A 16,414-nucleotide genomic window follows, 5' to 3' on the forward strand; every position below is an offset into this window, starting at 1 on the left:
GAAAAATGCAGCTCTGGAGGGAGAATTCTGGAAAAATGCAGCTCTGGAGGGAGAATTCTGGAAAAATGCAGCTCTGGAGGGAGAATACAACAACCTGCTTTACAAGAACTCCCTGTAAAGTTTACTCAGTGCACTGTGTTCCCACTCAGGCTGCACTGCCTTGAGTAGGGCTTTGGCTTTTTGCCAGTGGATTTCCCAGCTGGAAAGCGTGGCGAAGACAAAAATTCTACTGATTTTTATTTCTCTGCAAAACCTTCTTCATGTGACACTAAGAATTCACCCTGTGCACTGAGAGCAGGGTCTCCTCCAGGTCCAGAGCAGCAAACTGTTCTTCAGCCTGAAGTTTGGAGGAGTTGGTGCTGAAGGAGCTTTATAATAGTAAAGGGGAGAAAAAAGTCAAGCCTGGAGGGTATTTAACAGGCCTTAAAAACCTTCCTCCTGCAAGGGAGGATTAACGCTCTCCTCCCATTCCAGCCCACCTTCATTTTTTTCCTTTACAATCCCTAAAAATGCAATGATTCCCTGTAGCCCATGATCAGGAACTTCTAGACCAGAGACATAGGAAAAAAGCATTAGAAGGCCTTCTAAGACAGGGGAAAGGTTGGGTGCTCTTCTACATGGAAGAATCCCAGGAGTTATTTATACCTTCATCCTGTAGCAGCTGATTTATCACAACCTCCCAGAGCCAATAAAACATCACAGCGTGTTCTGTGGCCATGACTGTGCAAATGGAGTGCTCGTAATACAGTAAATTTAGCATTTAACTAAATGTTTGCATCTCGTGGAAGCAATGCAGCAGAATTCTGGTAACTGGAACACTTTGAATGGGCAAAGAGGTTCAGTTTCCTAGGGAAAGAATTTTTATCAGCTGACTCATTTTCAATTTTTATGAAGGCACTGGAAAAATTCCATTTTTGTTCTTCCAGTTAAGAAATTCACACGTGAAGTCAACACACCAGTGTTCCAGTGACCAGAGTTAAACAATTCTTTTTAAAAGGGAAAAAGGTGGCTTGAAAATACAAGCCTAAGAAGTTGGGTTTTTTTTAATATTTTTTTCTATCTGTTGAAAAGATAAAATTGACCAAAAAAAAAAAATACTGGGAAAGAATGTGAAAGACTGCTTATCATATTTGCTTAACTCCTGCCTTGCTTATATGAGGTGCTTTGCAGGAATTTATCACTGGTAACAAAGAAATACGTAGAATGGGTTGTCTTTCTAATAATATTGGCAACAAAGGCATTCTCTAGGTTGTAAGTACCAACCACCAGTGACTGAACCTCTGGAAGGCACACAAAAGTTGGCTCAAATCAGTGCAAGTGTGGAGTTAATCAGAGAAGTGGAAAAAAAAAACTCGGGTGAAATGTTGGGGTGAAGGTCAAGGCTTCCAGTAACCTCAGCAGTGCTGGGAGCAGGAGCCCTCCCAGATTTTGGGGAGCACTCAGCACCTCATGGGCATCAGTAATCTGAATTTATTGTGTAATTGAGAGAACCAGTAACACTGTAAATAAAACTGTTCTACAGAAGTTGTGTGGAAGTGTTCAGAAAATAGCAGTAGAGGAGAATAAGTCCCAGGCTGTAGTAGAGGGTCAGAACACGTAGTGATAAATAATTCTGTCAGTCCATCCTGTGTTTTTGGGAGTGATCACAAAGCATTTTTATGGGTCTGTGTCCTCAGTGCTTGTTTAAGAAAGTCTAAGTGGTTGTTAGCAATTAGTGGATGCCCTATGGAACTTGCCATGAGTGCTGTGTCAAGGTTACCAGTGGGATATGTTCATTGCAGGAATTCATACAGCTTGGAGCCACTGGAAGTTTGCCTTCTGCAAGGCTATCTGTGTAATCTTTATTTTGGCTCAATTTCTGTTATTAATACTGAGCTCCAAGAGGTTCATCACGAAATATGGTGGCATTTCCAGCTGAATGTTTTATCCTCACGCTAAGTCAGTGCTTTTGAAAATTCCAAACTGATAGAAAAACTCTTTTTAAATGAAGTTCCTTGCTGTACATGGCAATGGGTCAAAACTAGACACTGCTCTGAACCACTCCGGTTGATTTATTTTTCTCCTTTTGTTTTTTTTTTTTTTTCTTTTTGAAAATTCTTAATAACAAAAGTGTTAATTTTCCTCATGCCAATCGTAATGTCTTTGTAGTAGGATATGGGTCGTGGTTTGAACACGTGCAAGAGTTTTGGGAACATCACATGGATGCCAATGTACTTTTTCTCAAGTATGAAGATATGCACAAGGTAGGTCAGACGTAGCAAAATGATATTTTAATTACATTTAGCACCCCACTGTTTAAAATATATAAAGCACAAAATCTGCTTCTTCTGTCCATAATTGGGACTCTCTAAGTCTGATGCCATTTTTAAAGCACTGGCATTCAGTAGCTTCTTCATATACATATTAATTTACTCAGGAGTCTGACTCACCCACAGGCACCAAACTACTTGCAGAGAAGGCAGTGAAGTGAAACTGTTCAGCACTTGCTACACTCAGCCCTGAGCATTCATTAGAAGAAATGTCTTGCTGTATGTGCTGTATAAGTGGGGGAAAAAAAATTACATAATCTGTATTTTTTCCTGTATGTTTGGCGTTTATTCAGATTATTTTGTTCTTACTGCTTTGTGTGAAACTGTTGAAAACAATTAGATGTGATCACGTAGCATAAGGTGAACATAATTATTGGGTCCTTACAGTGTGCTAGCTAATAAATCCAATTTAATCAGAAATCCAGTGGAAATACCACACAGAACGTTGATTTCCATTTCTTATTGCAGTGTGATATTTTTGAGGATTAACGAAAATATTTCAAGATGTTTATTTGGCTGGAAAACTAATGGAAATATAGGGAAAACCCACGCTGTAACGAGGCAAAGTCAGGGCAGAACTCAAGAAAGCTGGGTGAATTATACTTCTGATGGAGTGGGGTGCTGAAATAAATAAATAAACTAATAAAATCAGAGTATGTAAAGTTTAGTCAGAATTATTTCAAACCCATGGATTTTAATGATTGTATATTCCCGGCTGTGCTCACTGCTGGATGCTGCTGGAAGCTGGTGTCTTTCTGCTTCCTGATAAATATTACTGTTTTGTCCTTGCAGCTCCAGAGGTCTTACTGATACTAAGGAACCCTGGAATTCTAGAGGTGCAAATGAATGACTGATTAATGCAAATTAATTCTCAGAGGCCACCCCACTAGATCCTTTCCATCTACATGAGTGCAGCCCCAGAAGCTGGCAGTGAAAGAAGGGATGTTCTAACCTTTGTGATCGTTTATTTTACCAAGATCAAAATCAGATCAGCTTGTAATTCCTCCAAAAAGCACTTTGGAATTCCAAAGTGATCAGTTAAGGGTGTGGTTCTCTGAAGTGGGAAGCGTCGCAGTTACTTTGAATTCCCCATTCTAATATTTGAAGAAGTTCCATATTTGAAGGCTGTGGTCTCTGCCAACCTGTTTCACCCTCATTCCTTGGAATGTGTTTGTTTCCAGCAAATGTGAAGGTGGCAAAAATTTCGAGGCAGTGCTGTTTCTACAACTTCTGCACTCGTGTTTTTCATGCTCGTCGGGATAAAACTCACCTTGAAATATTTAAACTTACTGAGGAAAAAAAAAATTAAAATATTTTAAGTAAACTGGGGTTTAAATATTCTCTTGCAGGACCTTGCAACGATGGTTGAGCAGCTGGTGAGGTTCTTAGGAGTTTCTTATGACAAAGCCCAGCTGGAATCCATGGTGGAACACTGCCATCAGCTCATTGACCAGTGCTGTAACGCAGAAGCTCTTCCTGTTGGCAGGGGTATGTTCCACACCCACAGTAAAACCCTCCCTGGAGAAGTTGCAAGAAGCAACTGCACAACTTCGTGACCTCCAGGGTGGGTTAAGATGTTGGTGAAATATTGCTGTAAATGATAGAAATGATGCTGTAAATACTGCTGTGAAAATGGTGGGAGGTAACTGCCTCTGGGTGCAGTTTGGGGGTTAGTTTGGTTGGAAATAAAGTGAGGTGGGAGCGACTGAAGAGGGTGAAAAAATCCAAGGTTAACAGTGCATATTCACACTGCTCCTTCTGACCTTTGCCATGCCAAAGCCCACGCAATTCCATGAAGTTTATTCGGGCCTAAACCCTTGTTTTTTAAGTATATCAGGTTTTCTAGAATAGCAGATATTCCTAATTTTAGTTTCTAAAATCACCAGGAGCTGTAGATTCCCTTCCCTTACGAGCTTTTCCTTTTCAGTGCCTACCTCAGCTGTTTAAGGTGTGTTCAGCTTCCAGGTGTTCATTCTGGTGAGACCTTTCTTTGGGAACCTGAAGGTGCCATTTGATCTGTTGATACATCTGGCCTTTGATAGTGTCAAGAAATCAAGTCCTTCCTCAGTTGTCTTTGAGAAGCATGAAAGAGTGAACTTAGGCTCCCTCTAATTATTTTCTGTAGGTTGTTTTATAGCACTCAAGGGCTTTTTTTAGAAATGAGGGAATAAGATCAAGATGGTCAGTTCCTATGTCAGCCTCACATCTGCCTTGTCCAAACATAAAATCACTTCATACACTAGTTTAACCCAGTTTTATTTGGAACTCTCCCTTCTTTGTCCATCCATAGCCATGTTAGCACTTTTTGCATCAGACAGCATGTGTCTATCCTGCCCACAAAGTCTTTCAGAGGAATTAATGTCCAGGTTATTATCCCTTACCCAGGGCTTTGCTCTCAGATTTCTGCCTGTAGGAGCCATTTCCACACCACCTCCCTCAGCCAACCTTCGTGTGACCTGCAGATCTTATCAGCTGTAATTTTTATGCTTATTTTCAAAACTCTCATAAAAAATACCAAGTATCCTCAGCCCCTCTTAACTGCTGATCCTGCATTAGCCAGTTATTTATCCCTTTATCGTGCATTTCGTTCACATTGTGTAGTTCTCTTAAAAACCCACTGAAATCACACACCTTACAAAAGCCAAATTGTAATTTTACCAACACTCAGGTTTGTCTGAGGGCAAGTTTGCTTTGCCATGAAAGCAGGTTCTCTGGGATTCTGTACTACCTTTGTGTCTTTCTTGTGGAGTCCTTCAGCAGTTACTCAGCTCAGACTCTTTGTCAGAGTAACTTGTCCCATTTGTGTGTTGGCACAAACATTTCCCAGTGCCATACTTGGACAAAAGCCATTCCTCACACCTCCCTGCTTTTATCTGGGGAGGCTTCATTTTGCCATAGAGGAGGAAGGGAGCTACAGCAGTTAATGTGATATTTTGTCATTTGTTCACTGTGTGTTTTTCAGTAAAAATATCCTTATTTTGAATTTCTTTTCTTTGCTGTCTCTGGCTTTTACAATATTTTGTTACTTCAGAGTGTAGCTTCATTAGCAGTGCTTTGTTCCCTCTCTGTTTGCTTCTGTGACAAAGAATGGTGGCAATAACATGACAGCTTATTGTAATTTGTTTCAGATATTTTTAATTTGTCATTAGTTACGTTTACTTTATTATTTTGCTTTATTTTAGTTCTTCATATTTTTTTTTCTTTTAGCACATTGATCTTTACTCTGAAGATAACCCTGAACTGCTGTGAAAGCAGAGCAGTGATTAGATATGTTACTTGTATTTGACTCTTATCACATCCTAATTTACGCAGTTGCATGGTTCAAATCAGAAACCAGGTGGGTGACTTTTTGACAAGCTATCACTTCATATGGTAAAAAAAAACCCAAACCAAACCAAAAGATGTTGCAAATAATCCACTGTGTGTGTCCTTTGTAAAACTTGTCATTTGTCTGTGCATGTTGTTAGGCAGATTCAGAAATAAAAGGTGTTTCTTTACCCAGCAGAGGAAGAAAGTATTTTATTGTTATAATTGTTTGAAGTTTCATTTTTCATGCTGTACTTTATGCAGTTACAGTTGCCAGAGCAAAATTTAAGTCAGAATGAGATGTTTATGCTTGCAAGCATTTTCTTAATATTTTTCTTTTTTTTTAAATACAGGAGAAATTTGGTGAAAACAGTAAATGGCATTTTCAGTTTCAGGTTATTTGGATCTTTGGATCCTGAAACAAAACCAGGATATTACCATAACTACAGGACTTACAGAAAAGTCCTGGTTTCATAAAACAGCCCTTGCCACATGTCATGTTAACATGTAATATGTAGATGTTTTGTCTCTGGACTCAATTATAAAGTTGCTGCATAAAAGCAATGGTAATTAAATTAAATGGGTATTCTTCTTATGCATCAAGTGCATAATTAAGCTCCCTGCATGTAGCTTTGTTCTTGCTGTTATGATTAAACTCTCTGGTAGCACAGTCCCAATTCTCCTTTCATTTATTCCAGTCGAACAAGCCTGGATTTTGTCTTTATATCCAACATAAATGAGACAAGAATTGGGCCTCTCAGTCTGGTTACTCCATGGGGGCTTATTCAGCCATAAGTAACCCTGGCTGACTTTGAGTTAAATAAATTTTGGACTGCACTGGAACAGTTGTTGAGGGGTCAGGAGTGTCACCTGGTTATGTTACTGTTTGGGTCCAGCAGAGTGGATAAATACTTTGTACAAGGAAGGAGTTCAGTGTCCATGTTGCATCCACCCAAAGCTTCCTGTTGTTCAAAATTAAAGTTTAGGTGGCACAGACTTGGTGTGTGGCACTTGTCTTTCATAGATAGGAACAAGGCACTGATATTTAACAAACAAACCTCTCCATATGGAGGAATGTAAATTCATCTGTTGAACTTACCTCTAGACACAAAATAATAGAAATTAGCAATGAAAATACCACACTTCAGTAATCAGTTTAGTACTCCACATTCCGTGTACCTTTTGGATACTTCCCTAACCAGTGTGTGCTGGAGGCACAGTGATTTAGAAATGTATTATTAGCTGTTGGAATTATTCAACAGGCACAGTTTGCACTGAAACCAGAAATCCACCTTTAAATGAATACCCAGCCCCAACTCTGTGTTCGTTTCTGATTAAGGCTGAAGTCTCACACAGAACTGAATTATTCCTGTATAATGCTGGGCTGGTGCAGATGATGAGGGGTATGGTATTTATTTAAAGGGTTGTAGCAGGATAATTGGGTAAGACAATGAACAGCCTTTGGTCTCATTAAGCTTTCAATGAAAGCCAAGGCCAAGGCTGATTAGAATCTCCCAGATGATACTTGGTGCACAATTAGACTGTAGATAATTCAGGGTCCTGTTACATCCACTCTCTGACTTGTGTTCCTTCTCTGTGTTTCAGGACGAGTTGGGCTATGGAAAGACATCTTCACTGTTTCAATGAATGAGAAATTTGATTTAGTTTATAAACAGAAGATGGGAAAATGTGACCTCACATTCGATTTTTATTTATAAAAAATGCATGCCTATGATATCCAGATATAGCTAGAAGTGCTTTATGCATTCGTTTATTACCTGCTGGACAAACTACTGTAGCTATTATGTGTAATAAAATTTAAAGAAAGAAAAAAACAATCCAAGTAAACCATATCAGATACAATTTATCTTTGATCCTAAGCAGCTGTTTATCTTCTGGTATTTAAATCCTGTGTCCACATGCAAGAACTTCCCAGGCAATACTAGAACATTCAGCTGTTACGGAATGTATTATATACGTATAAGGTATGTACCATATATGCAACTAGAATGTACACCTTTTCAGCCCCACATTGATTATTTAATGTGTTTTATAAAAGCTTGTCACTAGAACCTAAATAAATGTCCATAGACCAAATAAATAAAAAAAAAAAATAATGATTTCTGAGGGAAACAAGTAACAGGCCAAAATATTCTGTTAGAACGATCTCAGGGGTTAATCGTCACATTTATTTTTATAGCAGGTATAGCAAGTATAAATAAATCCCATCCCAAAATAGTAACTGATCCAAGTGGGGTTCATGTTAGGTTCTGCACACCCTTATCTGTGTGATCTGAGTAGGTTTTCTGTGCACTGGCATCTTCTGCAGGACAGGGCTTGTTGTGATGTGCAGCTGTGCCTGTCAGCCTGATCCCAGCACCCACCCCTGCTTTCATGGATGGCAGCTCACAGCTGAGCAGTTCAGCTCCACGGTGAGGGTCAGCACACAGAAGACCCTTAAGCCCTCAAGTCTAGTTCAGTCCCACAAAACTGGGCTTAAAATCAAGGCATCTGGTGCAGGGGCTCTCTGGAAGGATCAGTCTCTGACCCGTCTCGCTTTCCTGTGTAGATCTGGATTTCTCCCATTAGGAGCAGAGAATTTCTCCCGCTGGAGGAGAGAAGCTGAGGTGCTGGGTAGCCTCTGGTTCCACTAAAAGGTGAGGGCACTTAGCTGTGTTTATGGCCGGTGCTCCTGGACTCCACCAGCCCTAAGGGGAAGGTGAACCTCCGTGCCGGTGTAAAGCAGGCAGAGGGAACTGCAGCATCCGAGGAAGAGAGTTGGTGGATGTGCCAGCAGGTGGGAGTATTGCACAAATATCCGTGCAGAACACAGTTCCAGGAATTGTTAGCCATGACTGGTCTGGATTATAATCAGGATTCAAGTTTCTTTCTGTATCTTTTCTTTTCGATCTCCACGACAGGTACTCAAACGGCCTGAAGCAGGCTACTATCACTATAGAATCTCCCAAATTATTTTATTTGTTCCATTATGTAATGACATCCATGCTTTTTAGGTTCTCAGCTGCAGGAGGCCCGTTTTTGCTAGTCAAATGTTCAGGCTCACCAAAAAACCGTGAGGAAAGGACTAGCTTTTAGTGTTTCAGTTCTGTTGGGAAACTGTCAGTTCAGCAACTGGCAAGTGGTGTAGCATGATGTGGCTTGACAGCACTTTTCCTTGTATATTTGTGAGTGAAAATGCTTTCAGTGAAATTTTATTTCTATTTTTATATTTTTAGTACTGTATGAATATTAAGCACTACACATTATACTTCTGTGCTTGCTTGCTTACTGAATAAAAGATGTGTTCCATGCCTTGTGGTTGCTCATTTTCTAGACCTGCTCAGGGCCAGGTGGTCTTTGTGAGAGCCTTGGATCCTCTCTCCTACCCACAACTCCTCCCTGGAGAGAGAAGAACCACAGAAATTGGGTCAGATAAGCACCTGACCCATGAGCTGTGTCTGACAGCACCTCAAAACAAACCCCTGTGCAAGAGACAAATACCCACAAACTCCAACGAGCTGCAAGAACACAGGAGTAGGAGAATTCCCTCTTGCTACAGGGGAAGAAAAAATCCCTTCACCGTTCCTGTGGATTAGAGTCAGAAGAAAATTTCATTAGCACCAAAAATCTACTTAAATCACTTAATCCTGAAGATGCATGAGCAATACAACCTTACTGACTGCCTAAAGGGCTTCTCACATTTCTGGAGAGACCAGGGAATCCTGCTGTGGTTCCCAGGCACAGCCACTCTCCTTTGCTACAGGTGATGTCCAGCCCCAGCCTCCAAAACCAAGAATGTTCTACAGCCACGTTTTTAACAGCCAGGTCTCTTCACAGGTTGTTTCCAAGCTGAGCCTCTGCAGAGGGCCACCAGCTACCAGGCTGGAGGGGGCACAGCTGGTTTGGCCAAACCCCTGTTTTCTAGCCATAAAAAGCAGTAGTTGGTGTGACAACCTAACAAAGTCTGGTCAAAGCCCATTCCCACGTAAGCCATGCTGAAATTCCACCTATGGGTCTCTGGTCCTTGGCATTTCAGTTTTTCTATTTGAATCCATAGGTGGTAAGTCCCTCCCTCTTTTGACAACTTGAACTTTCAGGACTTGGCCAAATGTCACCAAACACAGACACCCCTTGGCCCTGTGCCCCAAATTGTCTCTGGAGAGAAATCCTCTTTGGTACAAATGCATTGCAAGTGAAGAACAAAAATGGCAGAAAACCAAGAGAATTATCTTTTTTCCTCCCCTCAACTAATCTAGGCAAGAAATCTTTGCAGAGTTTTGTATACAGAAGGTTCAGGTGTTCATTGCAGTGAAGCTGGGCAGGAAAGAGGAAAGACAAGAAGGCTAATGAGTAACCACTAAAGATTCTCTGCATTTTGTACAAGCTTCATGACACAACATGGCTCCAGTAGTTCTGGCAATAATTATAAAGATTTATAGGCTTGAGTCACCATTATTATAGGCCATTCAGTCATGCCTGGGCTATAAATAACACCACTTAGTAGCTACCAGCGAAGGTTTAAAGGGAGGATTAAGGAACCACATTTGCTGCTTCAGTCAAAAGAAAAAGGCTAAACAGAGATTCAGCTGAATCAAATAATATTAACAAAAAAAACCTCCCAAGCCCAGTGACCACGTTTGTAGGAAGGACACAGCACAGCAATGATGATGTGTAGTCTCACTCCAAAATCCATCTGATTTCTTTACTACAGGATCTGCAGACTGGTGTCCTCTAGTGTTTGAATCATAAAACATATGCAGATGAGTATTTTCTCATATGCAGATGAGTCGTGGTGTGTATCACACAGAACAGAAATAAGTGCAACCAATAATCAGCTTCATTCTGGCAGTGGAAAGAGAGTGGAAAATGAGCGTCTTCTTTTAAAAATAAAGCATACCCAGATTTTGGCATAATGAGGCTTAGACCTCAGGTGCCAAGTCATAGCCTGGTAGAAACTGCTGGTTTATCTTCAGAGGGTGGTAAGGAAGTCAAGAACACTGATGCCACTCAGCTCTGGTCTATCAGCCTAAAACCCAACCCTTTAAAAGATGGGAGAGTGATGGCAAATCCTGCAAGCAGACTGGAACAACAACCCCTTACAGCTCTCAGGCTTGAGTCATGCTTGGGTGCATGTAACACCCAGTGTCCTTCTGGAAGCATCTGAGCTGGGTGGGCTTCCAAACTGAATGTGAGGGAAGTTCACAAAAACACTGGGCAGGTCTTTGTGCTTTAGAACTCCAACGTGTGGGAATCACTATTACACGTGGGAATTCCTGTTACATGTGGGAATTCCTATTAGCAGCTCAGGACCGTAAACTGGTTTCAGGAAGAGTGAAGCTGTTTGCACCAACTGAACAGAGAACAGAAAGGAGAAGCCTTTGTAGTCCCTGCTGATGCAGGAACCTCCACGAGGTTGTTTTGGTGAGCTGTGCTGTGCCAGCACCATTGTTCTGGATTTTGCCACTTCATCAACGGGCAGAATTGTAAAGCCACACAACGACTTCTGCTGGAGCCCTGGCTGTGCACAGATGACAAGCCCTGGCAGTGCACACTGGAGCAGTTTTAGGAGCTGCCACCTCCAGCTGTCCACACTGCCCCTGTGCCAGGAATGGCCACTGTGGAGGAGAGGCAGCAAAGGGCAACGTGTGCTGGCTCCCCAGCTGCTGTGGTTCACAGGCTGCCACACTAACTCACACTGACAGGGATGGTGGCTTCAGAAAACAGGCTGGTTTGTGAACTGCAGCTGCAAAGAGCCAAAGCACGTCCTCAGGCGCTGCCCTGGCTTGGAGGTGTCCTCCCAGCTCCTTGTCAGAGCTCCTCTATGGATTTTATTTCACAGATTTCACCTGTGAAAGATTGTCTGTAAAGGTGGAATCGTGTCCTTCAGCAAGAAGGAGAGAGAGCTCCATGCTGCCACATGGAGTGTGTTAACTAAAACCTGCCTTTGGGAGGAATGTTGTGCTGCAGGAGGCAGTGCTGCAGTGAGACATGCTGTGTGACAGCAAGCAAGATGCAGAAAGAATGGTGAAGCAATGGCAGCTGACTGCTCACACTGATCCCAATCACAACCACTAATACGCCTGACTTGCTTGATGTGTGTGGTACGAGTGATATTCCAAATGACTGCCACCCAGACAGTTAAATCCACTGTCACCATCTCTGTCACACACCCAGCTTTTGCCAGCACTGAAGGCAAGATGACAATTTAATCCTCACATGCAGATAACAGTAGCACAGCTGCTGTAACAGTGTGCTGAGACTTCAGCCCTCCCAGGCCTTACATCTGCTTTCTCGTGGCTTTGGGAAAGAGTCTCCCACAAAATATGTGAGAGATCCAAGGTCTCAGAACCAATTGGAACAGGGAAAACATTTAGATTTCAAGCTCCACCGGGAAGACACTCTTTTATTTCAAAAGAAAACAACAACAACTTTTGCCAGGTACCATTCTTGTTTGCTTGTGTCCCCTAATTGTTTCTGGTGCTGCAATTCCCCCCCAACAGGCAGCTCTAATTCTACTGGGATAATCCTGGAAATGCTGCAGGAGACTTTCAGTACCTGGGATTGCCACCAATCCATAGCTGGTAGGATTTAAGCCCAGAAAGGAAGATCCACAGTGAGTTTCCAGATCCAGTTCTTTAACCACCCTGCTTCAGCTTACGGGTTGGTCTGTCTTGACAGCCAGACCCTTTTGGACATGTTCCCTCAGTAAATACCAGTGAGATTAGAGACTAAAACTGGTTCTGACTTTGTTTTTAGTATTAAAGATCCGTGTAAGCCTATGTACTCTAAACAGGATGAAAAAGGAATATAAACAAATATATGATGTAGGTGAATTCAAGCTGTAAACATTTGGTTTTTAACCAACTATGGATCATTTGGTCACTCTTTTTTACTCAGTAATCTGCAGCAATTTACATGAAGCCTTTACATGAAGAAGTAATTTCCAAACTGTTCTTTTTCTGGCAATAACTATGTTGCTGTGTGCAGCCATTACATCCCTGCAATCCTACTACATATTTCTGCCCAAGTCATTGTCTCTAAATGAACACTGTCTCTGAATTCAAAGGGACCACATGAAAGGTAAGTTACACAAGCAAACATTCATGGCAATCAAAGTTTTGATGTGCCCTCTAGGTCATTAATCTGTGTCAGGAACTACTGAAATACTGAACTTGTTCAAGGATGTTTGAAAACAGCATTATTGGATGTGTGCTGGGGGGTCTGGATCCTGCAAGACACTGTATTTTTTCCCAGAAAATGCCTATAATTTCCAACAAATCTTCAATTTATTAAAAAAAAATACATCAAAGCTTAGGGGCAGACATAGGATAAGGCCTTTTTTTCATGTTGGACTGCAGTAATTTATGTAGTCCTTTGGAATTAACAAAAAGGCCACCAGTGCTGGGCTTTGGGTGATCCCAGTTCCCCACTTGAATGGCTGGAAGTTCAGGGCAGTATAGAAGGCAGCCTTTTTGTTATTAAACTCCTTTGCTTGATGTGTTGTAGGTTGGCTTTAACTCTGGGAGAATTTCTGCCTTTGGGACACAGTCCCTGAGTTCATAATATACAAAATTTTATTTTTCTTGAGTGTAAACCACACATCCTGTAGGTTATTTCAGTCTTTTGCATTACTCATCGGAATTGGGTCTTGGAGTAGAAATTTCCGTGTTTGCTGAATCATCTGCTGGAGCAAGAAGGTTATTGCCATTATTAGAGGGGTGCCAGGGCCCTGCCTGGTTGGTTGGAGGTTTATTTCCAGCTGTACCCCCTTGTTTGGTAAACAGAGGACCACAGCCTCTGTTGTGTGGGCCTCCTGTTTAGTGGGCAGGGCTCTTGGAGGGGTTTTGTCCCGTGCTGGAATCCGGAAAGCTCTGTCACACAGGGACAGAGGGAACCTGGGATCTGTGGGATTGTTCATTCTTTCTAGGGAGAGCTTTCATGTTTATTTGCTTCCATTTTGGGTGTTCCACAAAGCAAGTGCTACTACTGTTTTCCCTGGATTGTGTGAAGCGAGGAGAAAACTTCCTTGGCCATGCTCTGAGCGGGGCAAAGGCTGGCTGGAAGTAGTTAGTAATTCTAGAATGAGCCTGGAAAGAGGGAAAAGTAGCAGACTGAGAGCATACTGATTAAAGATTTCACAGCTGGAGTCAGGGAGGTGACAAAAGGAAGGCAATGAGCAGGCACTGTTTTTACAGTGGGTGGTCTGTGATTTTTTTTTTTTGCACGCCAGAATTTTTTCCCTGGCTGATAAACACGGGCAAAGGTGCTGCAGGCCTGGGAGACAGAGCTCCAGGAAGGAACCTCTGCTTTCCCCACTGTGTGTTTGTGGGTGTTCCTAGTGGTGGGCTGCAGGGACAGCCTCTGTGAGGAGAGGGCAGGGGCTGGGCACAGCCAGACCCAGCTGCTTCCAGGGCTCCACTGCAGGGCACAGGTGAGCCCAGGAGCTCTGGAACACCTGTGAAAGCATATTTAGGGGAAAAAAAAAATAGCAGGCAAGCAGCACAGCTGTGTTGAGAGAGGAAGGAAGGAAGGAAGGAAGGAAAAGAAAGGAAGGAAGGAGAAGAAAGGAAAAGGAAGGAAGGAAGGAAAAGGAAGGAAGGAAGGGAAATAAAGCTGTGTGAGAAACTGTCCTGCAGGCACCAAAGTCAGAGAGGAAGAGGTGGTGGTGCTCTGGGCACTGAAGCAGAGATTCCCCTGGAGGACACTGAGATTGTAGCAAAGCAGATGTTCCACCATGAAGAGGACCATATATCCCCCCTGCAGCCCCCCAGGGACCTCACCTCAGAGCAGGTAACCAGGAGCTGCAGCCTCTGGGGCAGCTCCTAGCAGGAGCTGTTTGAGAAGACTGTAGCTGGTGGGAAGGGGAAAAGTGTGAGGATGAAGGGCTGTCAGAGAGGAGCTGTTATGGGCTGACTGCAACTTCCCCCTGCTCTGCAATGGAGGAGGGAGTAAAAGAGTTAGTTGGGAATTGAAGTGAAGTGGAGTCAGGGAGGAGTATTGAGGAGGTTTTTTAAGGATTTTGTCTCTATTCAATCTCTTATTGGCAGTCAAATTCATTTTTCCCCTATTGATTTTATCTTGCCTGTGATGGTAATTGGAGAGCAATTTTTCTTGTCTTTATCTCAATCCCTGAGCTTTTCCACTTAATTTTTTCCTCCATCCTGTTGAGGAGAGGATGGGAGATCAGCTGGCAGCCAGTTTAGGTCCACCCACCCCCTGTGGAAGCTTCTGGTAGCCCATTTCAGTTCACACAGGAACTTAGTCTGATGTGGCTCTGCTTGCTACAACCTCATCATGGGAACAACAAATTGTGCTGGAGCCACGAACTCAATCTGTATGGGGATTTCACAGCCTTAATTGTTCTCCAACAATTTCAGAGGCTAACAGTCTTTCAAGGAAAATAAAATTAAAAAAGGACAGGGTTACAGTGATCCTTTTACTCTAGGTTGCATAAAATAAAATGTGTTAGGCTTGAAAAAAAATAGAAAGAAAATGAAGATGGAACTTTCTATCTGTCTTGCTTAACAGAATAAAAAATACTGAAACTTTCAGGAACAAATAGAAAAGGTTTTCTATTCTAAAGCTTTGTTTATTCTTCTAAGTCCCGTGGTTCTAACTGGAACACTGTAACAGTTCCTCATTATTCTGTTAGTTAGAAACTGTCTTCTACCTTTTTATCTAAACTGATCAGAAATACAACATTTGCAAGATCCATCCATCTTGTAACTATAGTGAAACCTGCCTCAGCTGCAGGTACTTGCTATATGGACACTTGGGGAAACTCTTATCAATTAAATTATTGAAATGAGAGCCAAATCCCTCAGTGCCTATAAGTGCTGTAATTCTTCTTAAGATAGGAAAGCAAGCAGAGCTGTTCTGATTTATGATAACTGAGGATCTTGCCCTAATACTAGTAGGAATGTACTCAAAAATATAAGCAATGGATCTGATTTGTGACTCTTTATGCACTGGTGTGAATTCCAGGTGACATATAAATCAAGAGCTATTCAGTGCAGGTGAGTTATTCCTGATGCATGCACTGATATTTTGCAGGTATAGAGGCAATCTAAGTGAGAAGAGAACCAGGCTGGGTATTCGGTGAAACTTTACATTTGTTTGCTCTGTACCAGTAAAGTTTGACTTCTTGTGGAATATGGACTATTTCTGAAGGGTCTGTGAGAAAGGCAGACTGTGAGAAAAGCACATATACTTCCACCAGAAAACGTGTAGAGTCCAGAAAAATGCCAGTTGATTTTTACAGGAGTGTTTTGGAGCTCCATTCTGACTTTTCTGAAGTCAAAGAAAGCTGTGCTAATGACTTGATCCCCAGCAGGATGTTCTTGTTGTAGCCTAATTACCGAGCTACATTGCTGCCTTAGTTTGAGCATCCTTTTGTAAACAGATTGGTTAAAATGTGTCTGTTGATGTTGTAAAAAGGGCTGAGTAGCATTGAAAGGCCTGTGATTTTCCCTCTGGCTCGGGCTGGTTCAGCCTCTCCAGTGTCAGCCCCCCAGTACCCCAGATAGTTTTCTTGTGGCAACAGCAGAATAATCTGGTGTTTGTTTGCTTCAGATATTGTTATTATGTGCCTGAGTTTATGATGGGGTAGATCTTGCAGGCAGAACCTGTTCCTTAGAGTTCTTGGACCTTCCCTGCTCATATTTTTTAGGGAGCCCACTTACTGCAAGTGTATGAGCCAAGTGACTGTGGAGATGATGGCACTTAACCATGAATCATGTGAAGAAGAAAATGTTGCTTTCCACCTCAACGGCGGAGGAAGAATGCTTGGAGGTTGATTT

General features: G+C 42.2%; 1 protein-coding gene across 2 annotated transcripts in view; it reads left to right on the forward strand.

Moving 5' to 3' along the window:
* The window catches only part of SULT4A1 (sulfotransferase family 4A member 1), a 27,780-nt gene extending 18,853 nt beyond the window's left edge, over positions 1 to 8,927 (forward strand). Inside the window, exons 5-8 of one of the 2 annotated variants that reach the window (XR_001876720.1) lie at positions 2,149 to 2,243; positions 3,659 to 3,873; positions 5,517 to 5,646; positions 7,221 to 7,787. Coding sequence is in view for 1 of the 2 variants with exons in the window: in XM_017826689.1 (XP_017682178.1) it covers positions 2,149 to 2,243; positions 3,659 to 3,797; positions 7,221 to 7,333 (347 nt within the window). In the remaining variant the exon portion in view is untranslated. Of the gene's footprint in view, positions 1 to 2,148; positions 2,244 to 3,658; positions 3,874 to 5,516; positions 5,647 to 7,220 lie in introns of both variants that reach the window. The other variant, XM_017826689.1, reaches the window with a different exon arrangement.
* Positions 8,928 to 16,414: the final 7,487 nt, after the last annotated feature.

Source organism: Lepidothrix coronata, unplaced genomic scaffold (assembly GCF_001604755.1).
Source record: "Lepidothrix coronata isolate B3197 unplaced genomic scaffold, Lepidothrix_coronata-1.0 Scaffold129, whole genome shotgun sequence".
Classification (NCBI taxonomy): Eukaryota; Metazoa; Chordata; class Aves; order Passeriformes; family Pipridae; genus Lepidothrix; species Lepidothrix coronata.